This window comes from Populus alba, chromosome 5 (assembly GCF_005239225.2).
Source record: "Populus alba chromosome 5, ASM523922v2, whole genome shotgun sequence".
NCBI lineage: Eukaryota > Viridiplantae > Streptophyta > Magnoliopsida > Malpighiales > Salicaceae > Populus > Populus alba.
In genome coordinates, this window is record NC_133288.1 from 23,096,157 (window position 1) to 23,123,929 (window position 27,773).

Genomic DNA, 27,773 nt, shown 5'->3' on the forward strand with positions numbered 1-27,773 from the left:
ATATTTCTTAATTTCACTTAAAAAATAGTTAAATTCAAAAAATATTTCATAATTTGAAAATTAATATAAAAAAAAGGATTAAGCATGATTATTTTAAGTGAATGAACAATATTGTTTTCACTTTTATTTTTTTTCAATCTTGGTTTGATTTTTTTTAGTATCCCGGCTCTAAATTTTTAAGTTTTTTTTTTAATTTGACTTCTTTTTCGTTTGTTTTTCATAATAATTAAGGATATATTGGACATAAAAACTTCACACTTTTGAATAATATTTATGATTTCATAATATTTTAGAGATTTATTGTAATTTTTTTTGTTCGTTTTTTTCAATGAATAACAGCACAGCCCCTTTGTTTATTTTATTCCTTTATTGGATAAAATATATTTGACCTTCCATTTAAATTCTAATTTAAAGATTTGAAATCACAGGAGAAAAAATAAACATTATCTTTCTTATCATTTTAAATTATTATTTTTAAAAAATACATTAATATAATATTTTTTATTTTTATAATTTAATTTTTTTATCAACACCAAATTTTTATAGCACAAAATCAGTCCCCTGTCTTATTGAATGGTGGCAAGTGGAGGAAGCAAAAAGTAATAACATTAATGATTTATTTGTTTTTGTATTTTAAAAATATTTTATTTTTTTATTTACTTTAAATTAATTATTTTTGATATTTTAAAATATTTTAATATATTAATATAAAAAATATTTTAATATATATAAAAAAAACAATTTAAATACCAGCATTACCGTAATCTTGAACACTTTCTAAATAAAGTGGCCCGTACAGATAGTGGACGTTTCTATATTGTAATAAAAGTGATGATGGGATGTGACTGCTTGTTCTTATCGGATTCCGTGGAATCGTACGGTTCCCTACTGTCATATTGTAGAGTATTTCGTGGTGTACAAATACAAGTAAATACACCATACTCCACTTGTTATTATTTTTTTCTACTACTGTTTATTCGATTTTGATTGATGTTCAATTTGCGACGTTCCTGGTTTAAACAGCTGGCACTGCATGGTTTTCGTGTTTCTGCAGTGCGTGGGCACGCGGTCTGTACTTTCGTTAGCCACGTGATTCGTTTCGTTCAGCTAAGAAAACACAAAAGTAGTATATAACTTTTTGGTAGAGTGATTGTTGTTGTTTTTTAAAATATTTTTTTATTTAAAATATATTAATATAATATTTTTTATTTTTAAAAATTAATTTTGATATTAATATATTAAAATGATTTAAAAATATTTAAAAAAATTAATTTAAAAAAAAAAAATAAAAAAAAAAATATTTTCTAAAAACATTCTTGAAATATAAAAACAAACAAAGGCTATGATACACCACCACCCTCGTTCTTATTTTCTTTTGCACTACTAGCTTTGATGCCCGGCGCTTCTCCATTGTACTTTAATATTTTTTATTTTACAAAAACAATTATGTCTGTGTATTGAAATGAAATTAAGAAATGATATAAAAAATTATTAATAATAAATATATAATACTAATAATTAAAGCTAAGAGAATATTGTTTATTTTTTTGACAAGACGCTCTATCAGTAATAGAGATGAGGAATAAAATTATACAACTAGAGCCTACTTTTTAACCATTAACAGTCACCACACACGCCAGTCAAAATACATGGTGACTCCAAAGTGCCAGTAATTTTTTTAAATTTAAAAATATATATTATTTAAATATTAAATTACATTATCTCCTAATCAAGTATACAAACAAAAACAATCGATGCTAAATGATCAAAATACTCCTAATCATAATTACTTGTATTTTTTAATTCAATGACACGGTATTTAATTTGAATGTTTATAAAAAAAAATATGAAAGTATTGAGACACACTTGCTCCTATTGTGTTGATTATTTTATCCTCGTGGTTATTTTTATTATTTTAATGTAATTGAAAATATTGAATAGATAAAAATACCACTAACTAGACCTACAAAAAAAAACTCCTATATCCAAGGCAAGTGTTTTTTTTTTTTAGGAAAGTCGTGCACATGACTTGACTATTGTAGTGAATAGTAGAATGTCGCTACAAAGAAATTTCCTTCCTTTTTAGTTGTTTTTTTCTTTATCAATTTCATTATTATTATCATTGTTTTTTTTATATATATTAACATAGGTGTCCGAGTCAGATTGCACGTACCTCAACTAATCTCATAAGCCCTGAAGTTAACAATTATATAAGTCTCCAATAACCATTATGATGTATTTTCTGCTTTGGTCTCTTGTCTTTCAGTTTCATCCTTAGCCAAGAAATTTGATTCAATCTCCCTTGAATTTGACTCAAAACGAATGCAATTGCACAAAAAAGAATTTAAAAAAGAAATTGAAAAGAAAAAACAATACCTTCATGATAAAATATAAAAGGATGAACAACAAGCTTATGCTATGGGGAAACACCTAGGAGTTTTAGTTTTTTACTTAATAATCAATTATAAGCTTTAATTTTATTAAACCTTTTGGTTTGTCTATTTATTAAGTTTTTTTTCAATATTTATTTGTTTGTGCTTACGTAATTTTCAACAAACTAAAAATTATATCATATAAGTCCGATGAATCATCATGGTTTATTTTTACCTTGATCCTCGTCTGAAAGAACTAAAGGTGAGGTGAATAACCCAATACCCTTAAGCTTAACAGAGCATTGTGTCCAAGCATATATGAATTTGACAATCTATTAGGCTTAACATTACTGGGCTTAGCCAAGCACTATGCTTGGGTGTATATGGGTCCGGTGAGTAGTCACGTTCATCACCCTCAGGCTCGGCTAAGTGCTAAGCCTAAACCTGTATGGTCATGATAAGTTGCTACACCAATTATCCTTGCGTTTAGGCAAGTGCTAAGCCTATATACAAGTGGCTCTGACAATCTTATTAGGTTTCATATTGGACCATAAGATTCTAATGATTCAAAGATATTTCTCTTATGATGAGTCAATGATATTTTCCTATGATAAATCATAAATATTATTTTTTTAATGAGTTAGAGATATTTTTTTTCTTTGACATATAAGATATGTTTTAATGATATCAAAAAAAGATGATTTTTAAGTCACCCCCTTCATCAAAAGATAAGATGATAAGTTATAAAGAGCCATTGGATCCTTAAAAGAAAAACGTATTTAATCTCCATGAACAACAACATATTTACTTAAGAGTCTTTAAAAAAATCAATGTTTTTTCTCTCAAACAAAATATCTATTTAAGCATTAAAGAATCTCCAAATACACAAAAAATGATACTATATAGATACTAGTTACCGGCCATTTTGATTTATCAAATACTAACTATTTTGGCTATAGATACTAAATCAAATTGTTAGAATTAATACATCGATTGATCATATAGATAATCAACTAGCCATTTATCTACTTGAATCTTTTGGATCTTCATCAAAGTCCACATTTATAAGTTGTTTTAAGTAAAAGTTGCTGTGGTTTTATTGATTTTTTAGTTTAATTTTTCAATGAATATTTATGAGAACCTATTTCAATGAATTATCAAGTTGATATGAAATATATTTGAAAAAAAAAACATTTAATTTCAAACAAGTTTAAACTGGTTTAAAAATATTTTTTTATCTTAAAAAAGGTAAAAAGTTTTAAAAATCCTTAGTTTGATTTGTTTTTTTTTTTTTGGGATAATAATGAACTTATTTTACGGGATCGGAATATATTTTTAATCTACCAATAAATTTTAATGTCCTATTTGATGAGTGTGATCAATCTAATTACATTACATCATTTTAAAAAGATAATAATTAGTTTTTATTATTAACTAAGTGGACAGATAAAGAAAAGAAAGAGAAATCTGAATTAATAACAATTTAAATTCAAATTAAAAACCACGAAAGACTGAAAATGATTGTGTAGAGATAATTAGTGTTTTAAATTAATTTATCATGTAGCAATATTAACTACGTGAATTTTGTTTGTTTCGCAAATATTCAAAGATGTAGGCCGGCACAACAGCAAACGCCGTGGCTTGTCCCACCGGCAAACAGTAGCCCGGGATCACGTTTTCTTCGTTGCAAACAAGTCAATGGTTCAGGACCACAATTCCCTTATTTAGTGCTTAATAGTGTACAAAATAGTTAGGAGGGACTGCATTCCATTCCCGTCAATGTTACGGTGGTACCACGAAAATTCAAATAGTCCAAAACAAAATTCATATGTTAGATTATTAATTAAATCTTTTTATTCTGATAAATTGATCTATTCTTTTTAATCAGGGTGACTGATGACCCTAACACTTATTCTTTTAAATGAACATCGGGGCAAAAATAAAACATGTAAATAGATGATTTTTAATAGAATTGGTGGTAGGATTCATATGTCCTTCTTCAAGAAATTTCAAGAGAGATTTGTATTCAATTTTCCACGCAAATAAGATATTGTTCAAGATAGTTTTTATATTTTCCATGATTATTTTTTAGAGATGATTAATTCGAGTATTATAAATTTTAGGGTTATTAAAAATTTACATGATTTTGAACTTTAAAACTTATAAAATTAATTAAAATAAATATAAATTAATCTGAATATTCAAATTAGAATAATAATAAAAAAAAAAGTTTTTGAACTTAGAAAGTTAAGCCGGTTGAGCTTCCCGTGTTGCATAAGTAAAATTATACTCTATCCTCTTAAGAAAGAAAAGGATAAAAAAAAAAAATATTGATATAACGTGATAATATGCAATCACATCATGATCTATCTCAAAAAGTAATCACAAAAGATACACTAAAAATTATAAACACAGACAATGATCACATGATTTTGTAATACTTTAATACTCGTAATACAACATATTTCAATAAATTAAAATATCATTGAAATATCAACTGTTACGTAAATAATTGCGTTCCACATGAAAATCAATAGATCAATGTAATAATATAACTATCCACAAGAATAAGATTTAAACTCGTATTTATTTTTAATCAAAATGAATATACACTTACAGTGAAAATATTATTTCAAATAAAAAGTAATTTAAGCTATACCCTCAAGCAGACTTCATCGTGAATTATTATGATAAAAAGTTAAAAAAGTTCACATGGCATGCATATGTAACGGTAGGTGAAATGCACGGAGAAAAAAAGGGAGCAGAAGTCACAGAATCCGACCAAATGCATCGTACCTTAAATACAGCTGCTTCCAACAACACGCTACTGTCCGGACGATAGCTCCACCACTCCTACATATGTTTTACTGTGCTGCAAACACCACTCCTGCACTCGTATTAATTCTTGCAGTGCCCTACCAAGTACAAATTACACACACAAGTTGATCAGAATCATTCACCCGACCCCGCCAGCACAGACGCACGTTGCTGTTCACGCGCAATAGCCAAGAGGAGACAAGGATGAACCAGTTGTAAGCAACTCTAGTAAAGGACATCCAATCCAAGGTTGTTTTGGTCATTTCAACTCACCTGGCCGCCTCAGATGGACCTCCATTGTTGCATATTGAGAAGATCTGCGAGGGCAAAATCAGACGGAGAAGAACCAGGCTTGGCTTCGGGAGTGTTTTCTGGTGGTGGGCACGTGAATGTGGTGTGTGAAAAGTAGAGAATAAGGGCGGCATTTACGTGACTCCTAGGACAAAGGACGACGCGGTTTCCAGTTACCTGCCACTTGTTTGACCAAATGCCACCCATTTAGGCATCATAGACTGTCTATCAATCTCTTATTTACCGGGAAGACTTTTGATCTTCCTTTGCTTAACCCATGCCAAAATTCTCATCTGCTCTCCCTTTCCCATCAGCTTGTAATAATTGGTGGTTATTGCAGTTGAGAGATTGGTTTAGGATGTTGGAATTCCTTGAGATTTTTTTTTAATAGGGCATGATAGTAATATTCCAGAAATTGACTCCTAGGTGGCTATTAAATTAAAGACTCCAGGGTTTAAAAATTGGAGGATGAATTTTGGGCTATAGCTGATTTTGAGATATAAATGGTGTCGGCAATTATTGTGCTAATAAAATTATAATATTCTGCGGGTAGTCGTCGATAATTAACAATCTCCCATTATCAGTAAACAAAAAAGAAAATTAAATAATTAGTCTCACTGTCATTGGGAGAGAAAGCCAAAACATCGCATAAATCAACCTCTGAAAAAAGAAAAAAAGAAAAAAGGGGCATGCCTGCTGGACTTTCCACTTTAATTTGTACTAGATTGGAGACTCCGCGTGACAGATTATATTTTTTAAACCGAAAAAAATGAGATAATTATGTTTTTCAAAAAAAATTAAAAAAATTCATAATCAAATTAGATTTTAATTCATTTGATAATAAGATAAAAAATTAAGGCTACAGTAACAAAAAAAATGAATGAATTTTTTATTGTCCTGGATAAATAGTGTTAATATTTCAAGATAAAAAAAATAAAAAAGATGTTTGGCTAAAAAGATATAAACATAGATATGAAATAAATCTATTGTTTCAGGATAAAAAATTACTAGATTATTGGTTTGCTATGTGATGTAATTTGGATAAAAAAAATAACTCAACATAAAAGGCGATGTTAATTTTTTTCTAGGACAAGAAAAATTCAATTGTGTAAAGATTGATATGATGTGACTCGGTTTCCTTGGTAGGTTCAATAATAATCCGGATAACCAATGAATACACAGTTTGACTTAAAATAAATATCTAAGATAAGATTTTTTTTACAATTACTGAGATGATAAACATGTTACATCGATTTAGATTAATTTATCAATCCACGTATCAAGCTAAGAGACCATGATAACCTTATATAACACAAATTAAAATAAATTATGAAGCTCAATATATATATATATATATATATATATATATATATATATATATATATAAACAATGTTAAGGGATGAAATTAAAAGAATAAAATAAAAAAATGACTTAAAACATTGACCCGAATCGACTTGCTAAACCCGTGGTCCAAGTTATGAGACTATAATAACCCAGTATAAAAAGAATTGAAACAAGTAATAAAGCTCAATTCTCAATTAACTCGATGTTGAAAGCAAACTGAATATAAATTATGAAAAGTAATTCTATATCAACTTAATGTTTAAAAATATGAAATTAAAAAAAAAAACAATTAGAAAAAAAAAAATTAATCGAATTAACTTATCAAAACCCGCGTTCCAGTTGATAAGCCTGGAATAATCTTATTTAAAATAAATTGAAACACACACACACACTCACACACATATATATATATATATATATATATATAAAGCTCAATCTCAAAAAAACCTAATATTAAATGATATAATTAAAATTAAATTAAAATAAAATTAAAAAAAAGGATAAAAAACTATTCACAAAAAAGGTACTATAAGCTTCCCTTCTCCTGTTAGTTTTTTTTGTTAATAGAAGAACAAATTGTCAAAATAGCATACCAGTGAATAATGTTTTGGGAGGATGGGTATAAAAATTCTCATTATCTTTTAGTTTTTTTTGTTAATAAATATATAATAAATTGTGTTTGGTTAAAAAATAAAGATAGAAACACAAAATAAATCTATTTTTAAAATACTTCTTTAATAAATTTTATATTTACTGGAAACAAGAAATGCATGACTTTTTTTTTTTCCAGGGCATTTGTTAAAATGGTATCTAAAGCTATGTTTTTTATTGGAAAGTAGTTTATGAAAAACAACTTTTATATATTTGTTTGTTATTAGAAAAGCTGGTCAACAAAAAAACACTTTCCAGTCAAAGAAAAATTTAATTTGGTTTTCAGGAAAATGTTTTTCTAAAAAATTTGGGCGGAAAACACTTTTCAGAAGTTGTGAAAAATTTTAAAATGTCATATTATTTGCTAATTATATTAAATTTGACCCTCAAAACTTTTGATTGCTATATATATTTTGTTTTGAATATATATTTTCCAATTTAATCTCTTAAAATTTAATTTTTATATTAACCATGGTCCTTATTTTTATATTTGTTATTTGCTCTTCCCTTATTATTTTTCATTAAAATTGATCCTCATTTATTTGATTGTTACTTATTTTATTTGAAATAATTTATGAAATTTTAATCATTATTATTTTAATTTCTTAATCTTTTTTTATTTTTTAGATTTGGTCTCCATTATTTTGATTATTATTTATTTTATTTGAGATAATTTATTAAATTATATATATATTTTTTCAATTTTATTCTTATTCAACCTTTTAATTTGTAAGATTTATTCCTTATTATTTTAATAAAATCGAGAAAAATAAAACATTAATAAATTATTTTTCAGTTTATTTTCTATAACATAATCAAATACTGAAAAATATTTTCTTACTTATTTTTTATTACACTACAAAACATCAGAAAATAATTTATTTTTTCAAAATTCACTTTTCAAAAAAAAAATACTTTCCAACCATTAAACAGACCAAAAAAACCATTTATTCACTTGAGAATTTTTTTCCAATAGAACTTATATAAGATAATAAAATATACTAATTAACTAAATATTTTTAAAATCACAATTGAAGTAAAACGCAATTTAACTATATTTTACCCGCACTCGTAAACAGACACTAAAGTAAAGGTACGCTGTCATTAGCGAATTACAGAGAGAGAGAGAGAGAGAGAGTTACTGTGAGAAGAAAAGGGTTATTTTCCAGCGGCACGAAAAGGAAATCCAGCATCTACCACATCGATACACAGCACATGCCCTTAAATATAATAATAATAATAATAATCAGAATTCCATGCTAGATGTGTGAGGATTGGATGACTCTCTGATAGTCTGTTATTTTTTTATATAAAAATATATTAAATTATTTTTTATTCTTTAAAAATTATTTTTAACATTAAAATAATTTAAAAATATAAAAAAATATTTTAAATAAAAAAATTTAAAGACTTTCAAATTAATTAGAAACATAAACAATTAATGAATACGTTTACTAAGCAAGCATTAAGCAGCAAATAGTTCAAGTACTCTGTCAAACTTTAAACGCCATTAATTTGAAATCTTCTAAAAAAAATCGACTATATATTTATTTATTTGGAATTGTTATTTATTTCTGAATTTACATAAATAAGTTTCCAATAAGGGTTATTATTCAGGTGAAAAATAATAATAAAAAAAGGTAAGTTAAAGAAGAACGAAGAGTCTTGGATGCTTCGAAGCAAGTCCGTGGACGGCCTCAACTATAACTCCAAAAATGCTCGTATTTACAGCTAGTGCTACAAACACCCCCAAAAAACTAAAGTTTGTTATACAACTTCAGGAAAAAGTCAAGAGGAGAGAAAGTTCAAAAAAGCAATTCAATTCGCCATACAGACATCTATCCACCCACCATCTTCCTCTGATTCGCCGACTGATCACTTACACCAGATGTGTTCCCGCTGATTTGCCGCCAAACAACGTTGTAGCACCTTTTTTTTTTTTTTCAGATCTGAGGTCGATGAGAGGCTTCTGTCGGAAGTGTTGAAGTTTGATTATTACAGGCAAAGAGAGATGAGGTCCTTCCCCTGCTTCACCATTATTTGAAGAAGAACAGGGTAAGGGATGTGAGTAGTTTGATTCTTTCATTTCATTCTATTTTTCTGCTTTAACTAATTAATTTAATTATATGTCTGACTGAGTGACTCTCTCTGTTTTCGTTTCAACTCAAAATTAACTATTTTTATCTCTTCTATTTATAACAATTTCACTATTTTTATCACACCCCTATTTCTTACAATTTCATTGTTTTTTTTTTGTTTCAAAATTATTTGATATAGGAAATACCTATACATAAATCATACAACTGATGACTTTGCTTATTTGTTTTTAATTTTAATTTTCTGTCTGGAGAGAGAGAAAGAAGTTTTTGCTTTATTTTCATTTTGTGGTGATCTTTATTTGCTAGTAGTAGTCCGTGTTTTTTTTTTCCTCAATATTTTCTGTGTAATTCTAATTCTAACAGTGGGTTTTGGGTTTTGTTTATTAAATTAGGTGTTATTATCTGTGAGGGTGAGGAATTTCGGAAGAGATGGAAAAGGTGGGTGCGCAAGTAGCTGCTCCCATGTTCATTCACCAAGCACTTTCTAGTAGATATTGTGATGTGGCTTCCATGGCAAAAAAACGTGATCTTTCGTACCAGATGCCCAATTTTCAGCTCCAACAACAACACGTTCTCGAAACTTCTTTAGAAAAAAACTGGAATTCTACGGCTTGGGATTGGGATAGCGTCGGTTTTGTTGCTAGACCTTCTGATGCTGCTGAAACTTCACGTCTGGGAACTGCATCTAGAGAGACTAAGAAGAAAGATGAGAGTGATTATAAGACCAAATCCAACTCTGTTAATGAAGATGTTGGACTTGGCTTGAATCTAGGTGGGAGTTTGATTTCTGTCGAGGAGCCTGTATCAAGACCCAACAAGAGGGTCAGGTCTGGATCCCCTTCCAATGGTAGTTATCCAATGTGTCAGGTCGATAATTGCAAGGAAAATCTAACTACTGCTAAGGACTATCATCGCCGTCATAAGGTGTGCGAAGTTCATAGTAAAGCCACGAAAGCCCTGGTGGGAAAGCAAATGCAGAGATTTTGTCAGCAGTGCAGCAGGTTGTCTTTACTTTGTTGCGCATACTTCATGCTTGACTGTTCAACTAACTTGAGTGGCACAAGCCCTTCATTTAGTTTTTTTTCTTAATTTGATTTATAAATGCACTCAATTTTGTTTGATAGGGTACATGCTAATGTTTTAATCTCCAATGCCCGTTGATAAATAATTTTTTCCACTGAGAGTTTATGTGAAACCTCCTCCTCCGCCATATGCAGGTTTCATCCTCTTACCGAGTTTGATGAGGGAAAGAGAAGTTGTAGGCGTAGGCTTGCTGGGCACAACCGACGAAGGAGGAAAACCCAGCCTGACGATGTTACATCACGGCTACTAGTCCCTGGAAACCAGGATATAAACAGTAATGGAAACTTGGATATTGTAAACTTATTAACTGCTTTGGCTCGCTCTCAAGGTAAAACAATCTTCCAATGATTGACTTTTATGTTCCACCCATTGAGCTGTGCTGAAATGAAATGTTTGCCTTGAAAATTGTAGGGAGGACCGACGATAAAAGTACCACCTGCACAACAGTACCAGATAAAGACCAACTTATTCAGATTCTTAGCAAAATAAATTCACTGCCTTTGCCGATGGGTCTTGCTGCAAAGTTGTCAAATATTGCAAGTTTACATGGGAAAAATCCCGACCAACCTTCATCAGCGCATCAAAACAGATTGCATGGAACTGCATCTTCTTCATCAACCATGGACTTACTTGCTGTACTTTCAGCCACTTTGGCAGCATCTGCTCCAGATGCTCTTGCAATTTTATCTCAAAGAAGCAGTCAGAGCAGTGACAGTGACAAGTCTAAGTTGACGGGCCCCAATCAAGTGACTGGTTCTGATTTGCAGAAAAGATCTAATGTAGAGTTTGCTTCTGTGGGCGGTGAGAGAGTTAGTTACTGCTACGAGTCTCCTGTTGAAGATTCAGATTGCCAGATTCAAGAATCTCGTCCTAACTTTCCGTTACAGCTGTTTAGCTCTTCGCCTGAGAATGATAGCCCTCCAAAACTTGTATCTACTAGGAAATATTTCTCTTCCGACAGCAGTAATCCCATTGAAGATAGGTCTCCATCATCTTCTCCTCCTGTAGTGCAGAAGTTGTTCCCATTGCAGAGTACTGCAGAAACTATGAAGTCTGAGAAAATGTCAATCAGTAGAGAGGTGAATGCAAATGTTGAAGGTAGCAGGAGCCATGCCTGTGTTTTGCCGCTCGAGCTCTTTAGAGGTTCAAACAGAGAACCTGACCATGGTTCATTTCAAAGTTTCCCTTACCAAGGAGGATATACGTCTTCTTCTGGGTCTGATCATTCACCTTCTAGTCACAATTCTGATTCTCAGGTACACAATCAAGATTACTTTTTCTGTTTCAGTCTACTCTCTCTTCATGCTCCCATTCTCTAATCTTGTTAAATTTGTCACTACATGTTTCATCTGCAGGATCGCACTGGGCGACTAATTTTTAAACTATTTGATAAGGATCCCAGTCATTTCCCTGGGACATTGCGCACACAGGTGAGGTTAGGGTATATTTTGATTTTGTGTGTATTCATGTGTGTCAAGTAAATTTGCAGGAAGACACAGTAATGGCAGCTCCTTATGGAATTCCAATAATGATTATACCCTTTTTCTTTCAGACCTACAATTGCTTACTGACAGTTCTATTGGGATAGAATCTAATACATTGTTGTATCATTTTCTTCCAGATATACAATTGGCTTTCTAACAGTCCATCAGAAATGGAGAGCTTCATAAGGCCTGGCTGTGTGGTTCTATCAGTTTATCTGTCAATGTCATCTGCTGCCTGGAAACAAGTGAGTGAACTGGCCTAATGAACCTCAGGAATTATAAATCTGAACTTGTGCTAACCATTGCAGGGTATATTTGTTTTTTGCAGCTTGAAAGAAACCTGCTTCAGCAAGTCAATTCTCTGGTTCAAGATTCAGATTCTGATTTATGGAGGAGTGGAAGGTTTTTGTTAAATACAGGCGGGCAGCTAGCATCACATAAAGATGGTGCGTGGATGAGTGCTGGGTTCCCCATGCCCCCACTTTTTTGGACTGTTTGCCAATTGCATTTGTCTAGTTCTAACCTTGCCCTTTCTCATGGGATGGTCCATGTGGCCAAAAAGTGAAATGGCCACATTATAATCTTTCTATGGATTTTGTGTAGATATCTGGCTCTAGTTTTTATGTGAATTATGAAATAATTTTATTGTTTTCTCTGTTTGTTCAAACATCGAATAATTTAATTGTGTTTTCTGTTTGTCCGCACATCGATATTCAGGAAAGATTCGTTTGTGCAAATCATGGAGGACATGGAGTTCCCCAGAGTTGATATCAGTCTCCCCAGTGGCAGTTGTTGGTGGGCAAGAAACCTCTCTTCAGTTGAAGGGAAGAAATCTAACCAGTCCGGGCACCAAGTAAGAAATTATTCACTCCCTTAAAGTGGTTTTTGATTGACCATTTCTTACTTTTTAAAGTAATTTTCATATATAATTTTGTGTAGGATTCATTGCATGCACATGGGAGGATACACTTTGAAGGAAATTACGGACTCCACTTCTCCAGGATCCATATACGATGAGATAAACGTGGGTGGTTTCAAAATTCATGGTCCATCTCCTAGTATTTTAGGTCGATGTTTCATTGAGGTAAGACTCTGCACCTACTCATATGCCCTTGAAGTCTAGAATTGCACAAATGGTTTGTATGAGAATGATATCGTGTGACATTTGCCTATGCTATAAACAGGTAGAAAATGGTTTCAAGGTCAACAGTTTTCCTGTAATAATAGCTGATGCTTCCATCTGTAAAGAATTGAGACTCCTTGAATCAGAGTTTGATGAAAAGGCTAAAGTAGGTGATATTGTTTCAGAAGAACAGGCTCATGATTTGGGGCGACCTAGATCAAGGGAAGAAGTTTTGCATTTCTTAAATGAACTTGGATGGCTATTCCAAAGGAAGAGGGAGTCTTCAATTCTTGAGGTTCCAGATTTTTCACTTAGCCGCTTCAAGTTTTTGCTCATTTTTTCAGTTGAAAGAGACTATTGTGTGTTGGTCAAAACAATTCTGGACATGCTGGTAGAAAGAAATATGTGTAGGGATGAGCTATCTAAGGAGTCATTGGAGATGCTGTCTGAGGTTCAGCTCTTGAACCGGTCAGTGAAAAGGAGCTGCAGGAAAATGGTGGACTTGCTTATTCATTATTCTATTGTGAGCCATGATCATTCCTCCAGAACGTATATTTTCCCACCAAATGTTAGGGGGCCTGGTGGTATTACACCTTTACATTTGGTTGCTTGTGCATCAGGTTCAGATGGTTTGGTTGATGCCCTGACAAATGACCCACATGAGGTAATGTCTTTTTCTGTTTTCTTTTCTTCCTTGTGTCTGCACTTTTTTATATCTGGCTTCAGGGACCTACAAATGCCCTCTCCCATTTGTAAATCTTTAATTTTCTGGGCATTTATCCTAATTGGATTGTGTGTTGTAGCTTTCCATGCTACTATGTTTTTATTTGTCACAGATTTTAATTTTGCATTTAGTAAATGCTCACCTTTTCAAGATTGCAATTATATGGGAACCAAACTGTGTCTATATATTTACTTTATGGGCTTGTTTGGGTGCAGGGGAAGGTTGGGATTGTGGCTAGCAGTTAGGATAGAAATGGTTATTATGCTGGGTTCCTATTGTATGTGTGCATGTTAAATACATTTTCTGCTTTTTAATGAATTTCCCCTTCTGCAGATTGGGCTGTCCTGTTGGAATTCTCTTCTGGATGCAAATGGCCAGTCTCCATATGCCTATGCTCTCATGACAAAAAACCACTCTTATAACTTATTGGTGGCTCGTAAACTTGCTGACAAAATAAATGCCCAGGTTTCTGTGACAATTGGAAATGAGATAGAACAACCAGCGGTGGAGCAAGAACATAGGGCAATTTCACAGTTTCAGCAAGGGCGTAAATCCTGTGCTAAGTGTGCAATTGTAGCGGCTAAGTTCCACAAGAGGGTTCCAGGTTCACAGGGCTTGCTTCAGCGTCCCTATGTTCATTCAATGCTAGCTATTGCTGCTGTCTGTGTTTGTGTCTGCCTGTTCTTCCGAGGTGCCCCAGACATTGGCTTAGTTTGTCCCTTCAAATGGGAGAATTTGGATTTTGGAACCATTTAGACAATTTATGGTTGTGAGGATTTATGGAAAGCAAGTAAAAGAAATAACAAGGGACAGTGAAATGCACAAAATTCAGATAATTGTTTCTAATTATGCAGTTATTTCGGTTGAGGAATTCTGGTAGACGGTTAGACTCGTTGATTAGGATATATAAGCGGTTCGACAAGAAGATGCATTGTTCTCCAGAGAGATGAGGAAACAAGCTGCTGCTTGGTTACTTGATTCAGATACTTTATGTTACTCTTGTCGCCATTTGCAAAAGCTGTAAGGTTATCACAGGCCGTGTGCCCTTTTCTTTGCCTGTTTGTCAATGACCAATACGCGAAGTCTTGTGAATGTGGAAAATTTTTGGTCCTTGAGATCTTCAAGAGTACACACTTGCGTAGTCGAGATGGAAGATTAGCGCAGAAGGCCAAGACTAACTCAGGGAGGGGTAGGGAGAAAGAAAAAAAAGATGGTAGCAATTATACCGTCAATGAATATTTAATTCAGTTAATTTAAGTGGTGGTTTCTTCTTCTTCTTTGGACCTTTTTCTTAATTATATAATATTGAAAGAGCTTACTAGATTGAGTTATTTTACTGACGATGTATCTGAACTGTTTACTGTAAAGTTGATCTCGAGGATCAATCATTGAACTAGAATATTGTATGATTGCGTAGCCAAATATTTGTTGAATCATTATTTTCTGAAGCAGGCATTTCTCCTGCTTTTACCCCTGCATTGGTGCCGGTGGAGGAAAGGGTGTTATCTATTGTTACCTTAGAATTCTCTGTATTTTATTTTACATACGTACTTCTTTAGGAACAAGCAAACAAATGTGCAAAACGATTGCACATTAATAGGTAGAATGCTAATTTAAATTACATGGATCTGGCTCGTTTCTAGATATCTAATAATTTGGACATGGCTATGATCCTCTGGTCATGTTTTGAGCGTAATTGGGCTAGACAATATAATTGGACTTGATTATGTGTCGAGCATAATCGAGCATAAACAAACATAAGTGTGTAGAACTGGTACTTGGCTTAGCATGATACCAAGTCTAATCACTAGGTTTTCACCTAGTGTCTTTTAGGCTTGGGCAGCATTCCCAAGTTCAAGTGTTGGGTCCACTCTAAGCATCTCTTAGGGCTAGATGTAGAGCCGAAGTCTGGGTGTAGGGCGTGCACCAAGTACCCTATGGGTTTTGGCGCTGCATCTTAGCCCCAGCCCATATTCAATATTCCGCTTAGGCAAGACACTTAAATCCAAGTGTTTGGCATATGCCCAACACTTAGGCTCAATGTGTGTCCTTGTTTCTTTTGGATATAATTTTGTGACTTGAACCCAACCACTTGTATTTTTTATTAATACATATGTAAAAAATATTTATTTATTATTAATATTAATGTTAGAAATATTTATTTTTTATTAATATATATGTAAAGTCTTTTAACTCAAGCAACAAGATAAGTTTAATAAGTTATAAATGTTGCTTGAACTATCTGGATAAAAAATTTATAATTTTTATTCTTAGTAGAAATATTTTTTTAATTTTAAAGTGTTTATCGTATAAAAACTATGAAGAAACACTTTTGTTTTTAAAAATAAATGTTTATTCTCTTATTTATTGTAACAATTTATTTAAAAATCAATGATTTTGTCACAAGAAAGTCCTCAAATTCCAAAAAAAGAAAAAAAAAAACTTTTTTGCAAGTTACAAACTTTCCATTACAAGCTACAAGTTTGATAAACAATGAAAAATAAACCATCTTGCTAGACATGTGATTAATACATAATCGAACCACTAAAAAACCGGTCCCTAATCACTTTAAATTTTGAAACATAACCAATAAGCAAAATAGCTAACGTCGTGGTCTTGAATTTGGGGGATGCAGCAAGCTAAGAAAGGAGGTTATATATATCTATCCAATATGCTTATTTGACATGTCAGGCAGCAGGATTCTTCCCCATCGGGACACTGGCCCTGATGAGATTGAAAGGCTATCACCAATGATTGCCAATAGCCAAGAAAAAAATGTTTTCCGAATCTTCCTCGGAGTTTCTGCTGGAAAAACCGAAAAGCTTAATTCTTTGTTATCACTAATAAACACAAAATACTCGTCATATAATTAATCTATATACCATAATTAAGCATGGAAATTATCTGTAATGACTTAGGGTGAGCGCTGCAACTCTTTTTTAAATGATATGTTTGCCTAGCTATTCATTACCCACACTTGTACTTGGTGCTTCTCTAGCATCGTCGCCGTTTTGGCAAAAAAAAAGAGAAGAGGATGGGTTAAGAATATGTATTTAAAATCATGGTTTTAAGAACTTGATACGCTTGAAACCTTGATTTTTATATAGCTGAAATTGGATGGTTTTGAAATAGCAATCCCAAACAGAACCAGGTAATTAAAGATGTGGAGAGCATGGGGAAGCTTTCAGCTGATAAATAGTATTTCTACAGCTGACGGATCTAGCTGATTCCAATATACAAATACATTTTGGCAAACATACATGCATGAGATAATTATACAACAGCTACAAATATATCCATAGTCAATTAGCTTTCACCATCACCTAGCTAGTTTGCAATAATGCGGCGGCTACAAATGAAATATTAATCAATACACATACTTATATGCAAATATATCTTAATTCAAACCTCCATTTTACCGCATACCAGCCTAGATAGCTAGCTGTAGCAGCAGCTTAATGGATTAATCGCTATTATTATTCACTGCAGGGCGCCTTCCTCTGGTGATAGTTTGAATGAACATTTCTCCTACACCTTCTCCGAGCCCTTCAACGATGCCTCCAATGAATTCGGAAAAGACCTGAGATGCAAGTCGAGCTGCAGTTCCTAGCATGCTGGGCTTTTCAGGGCCCTTTATACCATTGGCTTCGAGACCATTAACCATGTTTTTAGCGCACACAGCGTGCAGATGGTATTCACAGACCCTGCATCGGTACACCCGGCCTGATCTATTCCTTTTGCACTCACCACAGACAAAACCAGAAGCAGAGTCTCCGTTTGGTGAATTTACGTTGGCTGGTAAGAGCTTTAAGGGGTGTGGATGTACCTTAATGTCAATTTGGTCGGATAGCATAGAGCAGCAAGGGTGCATCTGATAGCTGCAAGCATTGCATCTGAAAGTGTATCCTTTTGTGGGCTTCCAGCAAACATCACACTTGGATTTTAAAATCCCACCTTTAACTATATAGCAATAAAACAGATCTTGAGTTAGATATCAACTAGGATCATAATTAAGCAGTGTACGATCTCTGTTTTTTCCCCTTTTTGGACGAGGGCAGAAATGATTTCCCAGTTAAGGTTCAGAAATTAATATGGTAGCTGGCTAGATATGTGAGTAATCGAACTGACCTGGTTTAGAATGAAGAGAAAGTTGGTGTTGCCTGTGGAAAGGATGCTCCTTAAGAAGTGGAGGAGCTAGGGCACAGAACTCGTGTAACTGAAACTCGCATTGCTGGCAAGTAAACCTAAAGCCTGAGCCATACTCCTTGCAACCTGAGCAGGTAAAGAGGTCAGACACTTCAACTTGAGATAGAGGGTGTTGGGGGTGACTAGTATGGCGAGGTTTTTCTTCTCCCAATATGATTTGAGGAGAGGCGGGGTATTCGATATTCCGTAGAGGAGGAGGAGGAGGAGGATTTGGCGTCGGGTGTCCCATTGGTTTATAATTATTAGGAGGCTTATTCAGGACAAAGGAACTGGTCTTCTTCATTGATGGTTTGTTGCTAGATGATGATCTCATTGAACGAGTATGCCTCTAGCTTAGCTTTCTAGCACTAGATTGTAGGAGTACCGGTGCTCCTTGCAAAGGGGGATGTGGAGAATATTTATGCTGAAAAAGTCGACACAATATGCAGGCCATGCAGAAAGAAAGTGGAAGATGCCATGAAGATACATTTGTAAGAAATTAGCTATATTAAATAAAATGAATAGGAGGAATAAAGTTATATGAAAAGAAGTTGAAAAAAAATGCCCTGTTTTAATTGATTAATTTTCCATCAATCCTTTTTCTTGACAGCTAAAATTGCAATTTATAGTAAATCATTTTGAGCGTTTTATTATTTTGCAATTAATTTTTTAAATATTACATCTCGCAACCTCGAAATCCTAATTTCCCTTCACTTTGAAATGAAACAATAAAATTATGACAAGACACGTTTCACAGCAAGCAAGCTTGGAGAGGTAAGGAATTTCTCACGAGTCCTACACCCGTACGTGTCCTAATTTTCTAGGGCGTTTCAACTCTCACATTCCATGAGTCCCGCACAGGTGCAGGGTTTCTTATCGTGGACATCAGCAAGCTTCAGTTCAAAGGGTTGCAGAATCTGTGGAGCAACGCTAGCTTAAAAAGAATACTAATTACAAGCCGAAGGAGATATTAGAAGAGATCATCGATTCATCAGCATGTTTAATCTTTAAGTTTTTGATCATCAATATAATTTTTTTTTTTGGTCATGAAATTTTGTTTATTAAGTTTTACAACATATCATGAAATTTAGTTTCTATTATTTATTTAGCGTTGATTAACAATTATAACACTTTCAAGTATATTTGTTTTATAAACCTGCAGTAGCTCGCGCGAGGATATCATTTCATATCAAATATAATTAGTCTTATAAATAAATAAATATTATATATTTTTTTTCGCCATCACCTCCAAAGAATATAAAGTGTTATCCGCCTTCACATTCACATCTGAAGTTACAGAATATAATATTTGAGAACTTAGTTGCAAAATAAATAAAAAAGTACCAAGCCACTGTAACCTACAATTATACATAGCAGAGTAATCGTTGAAGCAGCATGATTTAAAATTAATATACATTAGACATTGGATAAACGTGAATCAGACGACACAATCGGGACTAAATGGAAACCATTAATCAATGATTAATGTACATGTACATGATAGTAAGAATTCAGGCAAGTGCCTTTTTCAGATGAGGATTAATTGAAGAGAGAAGAAGAATCCATTCAGTTAATATGGATGTCCCTTAGGAAGGTGCGAGACAAATTCATATATAGGACCCAGAAACAGTGTTGATTCTTTGAGGGAAAGAAAGCTGTAAAAGAGATGGATACCAGAGGAGGAAAGTCCAGGTTCTTAATTTCTTGCTTTAATATACAATTGCCAGGTGATACGTCGCCAACTCTCAAGACTTTCTTGCTCTTTTACGTGCTCAGAGCACCATGCCCACGAATCCAAATCCCCCCATCAGACTTCTGATATTCGATTTTAACGTGTATACAAAGAAAATGCTTTTTTTACATCAATATTATTGCTAATAGTGAAATGTTTGCTCTTCAGAAGATTCACTTGATAATGATAGAGACGTGCACTCAACCCTCCTATACCTGTGTATTTCCAGAGCATCTCCAGAAAGCAGTCTTTTAGGGCATGAGCCGTTCTATTCACTTGACTAAGTGTGGCAGACACCCAATTATTATTGTTTTGTGTTTCGCAAGTGATTCCTTGAATGGGCACCAAGTAATCAAAACTCCAACCAAACTAGAAAGGAAAGAAAAAGGCAGATATTCTCCGTTGAAATCCAACCACGTGTATAAATAACGAGGATTCCCTTCACAAACAGGCAGTGTTGCTGCTATTTTAGATAGCCATTATCATATATGTCTATGGATCTCACATTTTGGCCACGGCCCCTGCGGCCAAATCCTACTATGCGCATAAGAAATCAAATCAGTGCATTTAGTTACCGAGGCTAGCTACTTACTTTTCCTCAACTGGTCATGTTATTTGAAAAAATCCAACATTCTTAAGTGGATGGATGGACACAGAGCACTGGTTTACACTTAAAAATACTCCCCATCCAGGCATCATACTCGTGAAATTCTGAGCATTCCCGGTCAAGAATATTCCATGACCAGGGTGTGGAGGTGCGGTTGTTGAGCGAGCATGTGGAAGCGGTTTCTCGGCTTCTAGATCGACAGAAGTTGTGGAACAGGAGTAGAAAACAGAGGTGCTTTAGAGGCCCAGGGAGAAAATATAACTATCAATGCATGATGAATTATCGATGAAGCCGCTTCTGGGCTCGTTTTTGCAGATCACAAATACTCCTAACAGACAGAAACTTGGGCTGAGCTATGAGACAGATTCTTAGAGGAATTTAGGTTTGAAACTGATTTTGGGCTGGACCTCCATGTTCTTCGGTCCCTTTTCTCTACATGTGAATGAAAGATCCGGGCCCATAAATTTAAAAAATAGCTCTCATATTTGAAAATTCAGGATTTGAATTGATGTCATCTCATTAATTTCTCCTAAATTTAAATCGTATTGATTTATCCTAAAAAAATTTTTTTTTAATTGAAATTTAGTTATTCACCATGTATAAGAATCCCCTGCTAAACATGATTAAAGCACTCAATTTTGATGAATTTGTAGGTTCAATTCCTACTGGATTCGCGACAATAAGACCCTCTAATAAATATATTGGAATTGGAAAAAGGCAGAACTCATGCTTTGAGTTTGCTGACCTGATCAAGTCTGTCTATCCTGTCTTCTTATTTGCTTGCTTGATTGATATTTTACTATTTTAAAATAAAAAGGGGTGATGCTCTTGTTATTACAACCCTTTGGATTTTTTTATAATAAAATTTAACCTTTAGTATTTTTTATTTAAAAAAAAACTCATTTTTTTTTTATATTGAAATATGATAAGTTAAGATTGGATTAAGATGAATGCACGCCCCTCCGTGGGGCAAGACACGACAATTAACAACTCCGCAAGCTGACTTCTTTTTACCCACTTTTTTCTCCTCTTTGCATGGGTTGGTGAAAGAAGTCAGAGTGTTTCTCGACCGCCAGTTGTAATCAGAAGACAAAAACTAGGGCCGGAGAAGGCAATAATGGATCCTGCATTTGTATCGTATGCCCACATAACTCCTTACCGAACAAACATCAACTCTGTCATGGTGCACGCTTCACTGTCCCCACGCTCGAGCAGCAGCTGTAGCTCACGTCCAAAAGCATCAATGCCATGCTCCCTACCTGTAGCTCAGGTCCAACCTCCCCCGTCCGTGCTGCAGCATAATTCAATCAAAATTTTAAAAGGTAAAATTAAAAAAAATATATATATATATATATACACACTAAAAAGCAATAACAAAAATCAAAGTTAATATGTCAACTTAAAAATATAAAAACTGTGATAATCCTGCTGAAAAAACGCGCCTTAATTTAGATTCAACATTAAATTAATAAAATCAAATAAAAAAAATAACACTAATCAACTCAAATTAATCTGTCAAACTCAAGTTAGGAGATCGGGATAAATTTCATAAAAAATAAATTAAAAAAAATATAAAATTCAATTCTCAATCAATCCAGCATTACATAATTAAATTGAAAGAAAATGCCAACAAAAAAAACCCGAGTCAACTTTAATAACCCGTGAAATTCACGACATGAGACATAGGACCGTGATAACCCTATAGAAAATAAATAAAAAATTAGTTATAAAATCCAATCCTCAATCAAGTCAATATTAAATGATGAAATTAAAAAAAAAAAATAACTAGATTCAACTGTCTAACTCGAAAAACTTTCGACCGGGTCATGAAAGTGAGATAACTCTATAAAAAATAAAATTGAAATAAATTATGAAATGCAATACCATATAAATATGATATTAAAGAATAAAACTGAATAATAAATAAATAAATAATCCTCAAGAATTTTGAGAATGAAAGTGAGGTTTTTTTTTTTGGATTTCACTGTTTATCGCTGTTATGTAAAATGCTAGATTCTGTTGGTAAATGTTAATTCAAAAGGACAGCTCCAAAAGGACCAAAACTATGCTCAGGATTACAAAATTTGAGCCTGATTGGCATGATAAAACAATGCTGTAATTTGAGCTGGTGCCTCCTGGCTGCCTTACAAATCAGACAAGAACAAGAGAACAGACACGTTAAGGTAGAGTTCAGCAGTTTTTAAAATGAAGACAGGGCCTGCTGCTCCTCCTCCTTGATTTACTGGGCCGAGGGAATCATTTCCAAGACCAACGACACAATGCACCACCGACACATCTTCTTCCATGGAAGCTTATATTTATATTTTAATTTTACACACACACACACTATCTCCTGGTTACATTGAAGCTACTAATTATATATTCTTTTTTATAAAATATATATATATTATATATTCTTGAAAGAATATGATGTGAATTCACCGTAAAAAAAAAAAAAAAAACGGAGAAAAGGGACCGAGATGGCAAGACCGATCACCCCATAAAAGCAAAAAAGCAATAAAATAAAATAAATGACATGATAGCCTTAATTTACTCCCGTTAAAAGTACCCCTTTTACTGATGGGTGGGTCCAGACTCTACAGTAGAGGAGGATCTGACATCAAAGGCCAGGCTACGATTTTCCCACGGTGATCAAAATAAAGCACCACCATCGCCATGGCGCGACACTCTCCAGTCCGTGCCCAGGCGGTGGAAGCGGTTTAATACCGTTTGGGATTATCCAAGCTCCACTCTTTGGTTTCGACATAAGCTGATGATTTTTTTTCTGTTTGGGGTTGCTCTTGCCTTTTTTCAGTAATATAGTTTCTTTAAGCTTATGTATTTACTTTTGAAAGTGCAGTGATATCATGCTTATTTTTTTAAAGTATTAAATTGATGTTTTTTTTTTGTTTTTTTTTTTAATATAATTTTAAGATATTGATATTGAAAATAAAAATTGTTTTCAAAACATTTTTTAAAACATGTTTTCTAAGAATAATATGGTAAAAACATTCTTTTGCATTTAAAAAATTTGTTCAACTTATAATAAAATGAGTTGAATCAATATATTTATTTTTTTTATTTATTGGCAAAGATGGTGCTTAATATATTTAATTAAATACAAGTACAAAATCTTTAATTTATAATTAAATTAAAAAAAAAAACACTTGAAAAGTTTGCGTTCTTAGTTCGTTGCTAGAAAAACTTATTTGAACCGTGATGAAATACAAGTCAAATACCCACAGCACACTATAAACACTATGAAGGAAAAACTAAGACTTTTTAACATGAAAGACGGAGGGAAAAAAATTATACAATTGCATGTCATGTTTCTCATTGTTAAAAAAAACTGCGTACCTTCCATATCAATGGAATGAGCAAAATCGAACTCCCATTTATATTTGCGTTACACATATCTCAACTTATAATAAAAAAGAAATGTCTATTAAAATGAAATTGCTCAACTACAAATCCTCACTTTTATTTATTTGAATGAAATCGTTGAAAAGAATTCTGATATATTTTCTAATCTATTTAGTAATTTTCCATATTTACATGATTGATTTTTAGTAGAAAAGCACATAATAATTACAAAAGATGGTTAGAATTAATTAAAAAAAAAATAGATATAATTTTACGAGGGAAAAAAAGAGTTAAATCTATATAAATTAATAATTATAGAATCAAGAAAATTTATTAATTATTCACTAATTAAGATATTATTTTAAATTTAAGGTGGGATTAAAAAAATATTATTTAATTAGCTACCGAGTGTTAATTTATCGAGGTTGTGTTGTAGAGAAAAAGGTGAAATGTCAATTTAGTAATAAAAGGAAGATCAAAACCCAAAGACGTACAAGTATCCTGCACCAATAAATATTCCATTTCCGAGGTCAATCAAAACCTCAGAAATAGAGGAACGAAAAAAACAACAGTCCAGAAGTTTCTTTTGTGTGGGTCTCTGTGGCTATGACTGTACTTTGACCTCTGGCCACCACCGACAGCAGTCTCCGATACCCGCAAATGAGAAAGGACTGCCAGCCTCCCTCCTCCGGCGCCACAGTGAGCAAATTACCAGCATGCTTCGAGACAAAGCCCTTAGTGGCCACATTACTAGCCTTGACCTTGGTTATGCTCCTTTGGAACCTCCCTCCTTACTATCAAAACCTCCTCTCCACTACCACACGCCCCTCTTGCTCAGCCCCAGAAACCACCGTCTCCTTATCAAATGCTTCATCTTCGTTCACCAGTACCTCATTATCTGACCAAAAGTATTTATCCAGCTCGTCATCATCCTCTTCTAACGCCGACCCAAACAAGCGGATATTCCAGGCCTACGGAAACGCCGCCGCTCTCTTTGTTCAGATGGGTGCATACCGAGGAGGACCGACCACCTTTGCTGTGGTTGGCCTGGCTTCGAAGCCCATTCACGTTTTCAGGCTTCCCTGGTACAAATGCGAGTGGATCTCTAACAATGGCTCTTCTATAAGGGCCAAGGCTTATAAGATGCTTCCTGACTGGGGCTACGGTCGTGTCTATACAGTGGTGGTTGTGAATTGCACCTTCCCTGTCAATCCAAATCAAGACAATGCGGGTGGAAGGCTCATGCTTAATGCCTATTATGGCAAGTCCCAGAGGAAGTACGAGAAATTCACGGCATTGGAGGAACTACCTGGCTCTTACAACGAGTCTAAATTCCACCCTCCTTATCAGTACGAGTATCTTTACTGTGGGTCTTCTTTGTACGGGAATTTGAGCGCGTCGAGGTTTAGAGAATGGATGGCTTACCATGCCTGGTTCTTTGGACCCAGCTCTCATTTCGTGTTTCACGATGCCGGCGGTGTGTCTCCTGAGGTGAGGGCTGCTCTTGACCCTTGGGTTCGTGCTGGGAGGGCTACTGTTCAGGATATAAGAGGGCAAGCTGAGTTTGATGGGTATTACTATAACCAATTTCTGGTGGTGAATGACTGCTTGCATCGCTACAGATACTCTGCTAATTGGACATTTTACTTTGATGTGGATGAGTATATCTATTTGCCCGAGGGGAATACTTTGGAATCTGTTTTGAAGGACTTCTCTAATTATACCCAGTTCACCATTGAGCAGAACCCAATGTCCAGTGCACTCTGCTTCAATGATTCCACTCAGGACTATCCCAGGTACTTGCTCTACATCCTTTAATTCACTACTTTTTCTCTCGCCTGCTCTCTGTTTTTGTGAAGGGGAATGGGAAAACAAGAGAAATTCGACAACAATTCTTGCTTGCCTTTTTTTTAGAATCTAGATTGATTTCTACTTAGATTATGACAGTTCAAAATCCAGTCACTATATATAGTGTAATTCAGCTGGGGATTCTTAATTACAACACAGGCAATGGGGATTCGAAAAACTTTTATTCAGAGAATCAAGAACTGGGATACGAAGGGATCGCAAGTACGCAATACAGGCTAAGAATGCATATGCTACAGGAGTGCACATGTCGGAGAATGTAATTGGCAAAACCTTGCACCAGACTGAAACAAAGATTCGATACTACCACTACCACAATTCCATACAAGTACTAGGCGAACTGTGCAGAGAATTCCTTCCTCTATCAGCAAAGAACAATGGGACTTGGTACAATGGGCTCCCTTATGTGTATGACGATAACATGAAGAAGCTGGCCGGCACCATCAAGGATTTTGAGCGCAACACAATTGGAAATGTACAGGCTTACTCATGATTGTTCGAGGAAAAGTCCACATGCGTGCATTATTTGACCCTTCACACCTGCTCCCCATCTTCGTGATCCATTCACCTTCACTGGTTGGGTTGCTCAAAATTCACTCATATTTTACTGTCCTGCGGGCATCGCACCCACCCCAATGAGTGGCTAATGCAGGAGAAAAGGTGGAAGTGGGTCCATTATTACTTTTGATTTGTCTGCTTATATATATATATATATATATTTATATATTGAAAAAAAAAAAATTGGGTACATGCGTCTCTATTTTTATTTGCTCTATGATTAGCTTCATTTCATTCTAGCAACGCTAGACTAAAGGAATTCTGTAAAGATAACTGTGGGATAATTTTCTTTAACCCTCCTTGGGGGTGGTGGTATAGATGCTTTTAGAAAGTTTATTAATTTGACCACATTGATATGAGTAGCTAGGGAATTATTAAGAAAAAGGTGCTTCTTGAATTGATTCTCGATTGATTGATGGAGACCCTTAAACCGATCGTGAGATTGAAGAGGGTAAATAATACAGCAGAGTGCCGGCCGGCCCTCCAGCGGGTGGATGAACCTAAAAAATGGGCCGGGGAGGATTGGAATGAATGAAAAAGAATTTATCATTGTCTCAATCTCCTCCTTCAACTTCAAGTTTTGTGTCATAGGAAGAACAGTTCCATGCTTGGCTCGAGTGTGCGTCTAACATTTATTATCAAGTAATTTAGGAGTGAAGTTGTTCTCCATTCGGGAGGGGATTTACCTCCACTGCACAGGACATGTGGCTTCCAGCAAAAGCTGCACTGTTCATACCCACCTATTAAGATGCCTTCTGACTATGTTTGGTAGGCTGGCTGTAATAATTGATTTTGGAGACCAGCCTCGCCGAGAAATTAATGGGTTGAGGAGAGAAGTGCAATGATTGAGAGAGCAGTTTCCCTTTGTTTCCTTGCCAACTAGGTATGGGTGGCTCTTCTTTCCTCCGGCCCCATGTTCCATGCTTGCTTGGCCTTTCATCTATACACACATGTATGTATGTATGTATGTATGCGTCTATTGTTCACAGCGCCGATGGTCACGTATATACTTAGAGGTGGCGAAGCTTCATGCTGTAATCGGATAATTGCTGCCTGGCAGAGCCACTGCTAAATCAACTTAAATTAAAAACATGCGTCTCTATTTTTATTATAAGGTCGCCGCCATACACGCAGATATGCACTACATGTCTGTACACACGCACACACTTAAATAGGCACGGGTGTAATTTTAAACTTCCTTTTCATGTAATTTTTTAAATTTGAACCATGATTTAAAAATTACTCTTTTATTTATGGTAAAGATAATTTAAAATAAATTTAATTTTGAATCCTATTTGATAAAAACTAAATAAAAAAACAGCCCGTTCAAAAAACGAATGTGGTATAAGTCACAATCCCTTGATAAAAGTTAAATATTTCAATTTCTTATTAAATCAAGATTTTGACTAGATTTTATAATAATTTTTTTATTCAAGTAAAGAATTATTTCTGAACAGCTACACTTACGTTAAA

At 34.0% G+C, this 27,773-nt stretch overlaps 3 protein-coding genes across 4 annotated transcripts; 2 read left to right on the plus strand and 1 right to left on the minus strand.

The window, feature by feature from the left end:
* Positions 1-9,118: 9,118 nt before the first annotated feature.
* On the plus strand, positions 9,119-15,467 carry LOC118061864 (squamosa promoter-binding-like protein 14). 2 transcript variants are annotated; one of them, XM_035075472.2, is made up of 11 exons: positions 9,119-9,540; positions 9,968-10,576; positions 10,793-10,986; positions 11,070-11,914; positions 12,014-12,088; positions 12,280-12,387; positions 12,471-12,588; positions 12,860-12,995; positions 13,082-13,226; positions 13,327-13,929; positions 14,323-15,467. In XM_035075472.2, the coding sequence occupies exons 2-11, from the start codon at positions 10,005-10,007 to the stop codon at positions 14,743-14,745; spliced, it is 3,219 nt and encodes a 1,072-aa protein (XP_034931363.1). In that variant the 5' UTR covers positions 9,119-9,540; positions 9,968-10,004; the 3' UTR covers positions 14,746-15,467. The 2 variants fall into 2 exon arrangements, with proteins under 2 accessions (XP_034931363.1, XP_034931360.1); XM_035075469.2 differs by having other exon boundaries at positions 9,119-9,531.
* A 1,695-nt stretch (positions 15,468-17,162) lies between these two features.
* LOC118061863 (protein VACUOLELESS GAMETOPHYTES) lies at positions 17,163-18,631 on the minus strand. Its single transcript, XM_035075468.2, has 2 exons — positions 18,118-18,631; positions 17,163-17,949 (listed from the first exon to the last, which is right to left on the minus strand). The coding sequence occupies exons 1-2, from the start codon at positions 18,506-18,508 to the stop codon at positions 17,453-17,455; spliced, it is 888 nt and encodes a 295-aa protein (XP_034931359.1). The 5' UTR covers positions 18,509-18,631; the 3' UTR covers positions 17,163-17,452.
* A 5,777-nt stretch (positions 18,632-24,408) lies between these two features.
* On the plus strand, positions 24,409-26,462 carry LOC118061862 (galactan beta-1,4-galactosyltransferase GALS1). The gene is made up of 2 exons (XM_035075467.2): positions 24,409-25,672; positions 25,884-26,462. The coding sequence occupies exons 1-2, from the start codon at positions 24,537-24,539 to the stop codon at positions 26,233-26,235; spliced, it is 1,488 nt and encodes a 495-aa protein (XP_034931358.1). The 5' UTR covers positions 24,409-24,536; the 3' UTR covers positions 26,236-26,462.
* The last annotated feature ends 1,311 nt before the right edge of the window (positions 26,463-27,773 follow it).

What these genes read in the sequence shown, in the direction of transcription:
- LOC118061862 (XM_035075467.2), top strand. Translation starts at nt 24,537, where the DNA reads ATGAGAAAGGACTGCCAGCCTCCCTCCTCCGGCGCCACAGTGAGCAAA. An exon ending in TCCACTCAGGACTATCCCAG is followed by an intron (nt 25,673 to 25,883) that starts GTACTTGCTCTA and finishes ATTACAACACAG; the next exon opens with GCAATGGGGATTCGAAAAAC.
- LOC118061863 (XM_035075468.2), bottom strand. Translation starts at nt 18,508, where the DNA reads ATGAGATCATCATCTAGCAACAAACCATCAATGAAGAAGACCAGTTCC. An exon ending in TTCTCTTCATTCTAAACCAG is followed by an intron (nt 17,950 to 18,117) that starts GTCAGTTCGATT and finishes ATTGCTATATAG; the next exon opens with TTAAAGGTGGGATTTTAAAA.
- LOC118061864 (XM_035075472.2), top strand. Translation starts at nt 10,005, where the DNA reads ATGGAAAAGGTGGGTGCGCAAGTAGCTGCTCCCATGTTCATTCACCAA. An exon ending in CATCTGCTGCCTGGAAACAA is followed by an intron (nt 12,388 to 12,470) that starts GTGAGTGAACTG and finishes TGTTTTTTGCAG; the next exon opens with CTTGAAAGAAACCTGCTTCA. An exon ending in GCTAGCATCACATAAAGATG is followed by an intron (nt 12,589 to 12,859) that starts GTGCGTGGATGA and finishes ATCGATATTCAG; the next exon opens with GAAAGATTCGTTTGTGCAAA.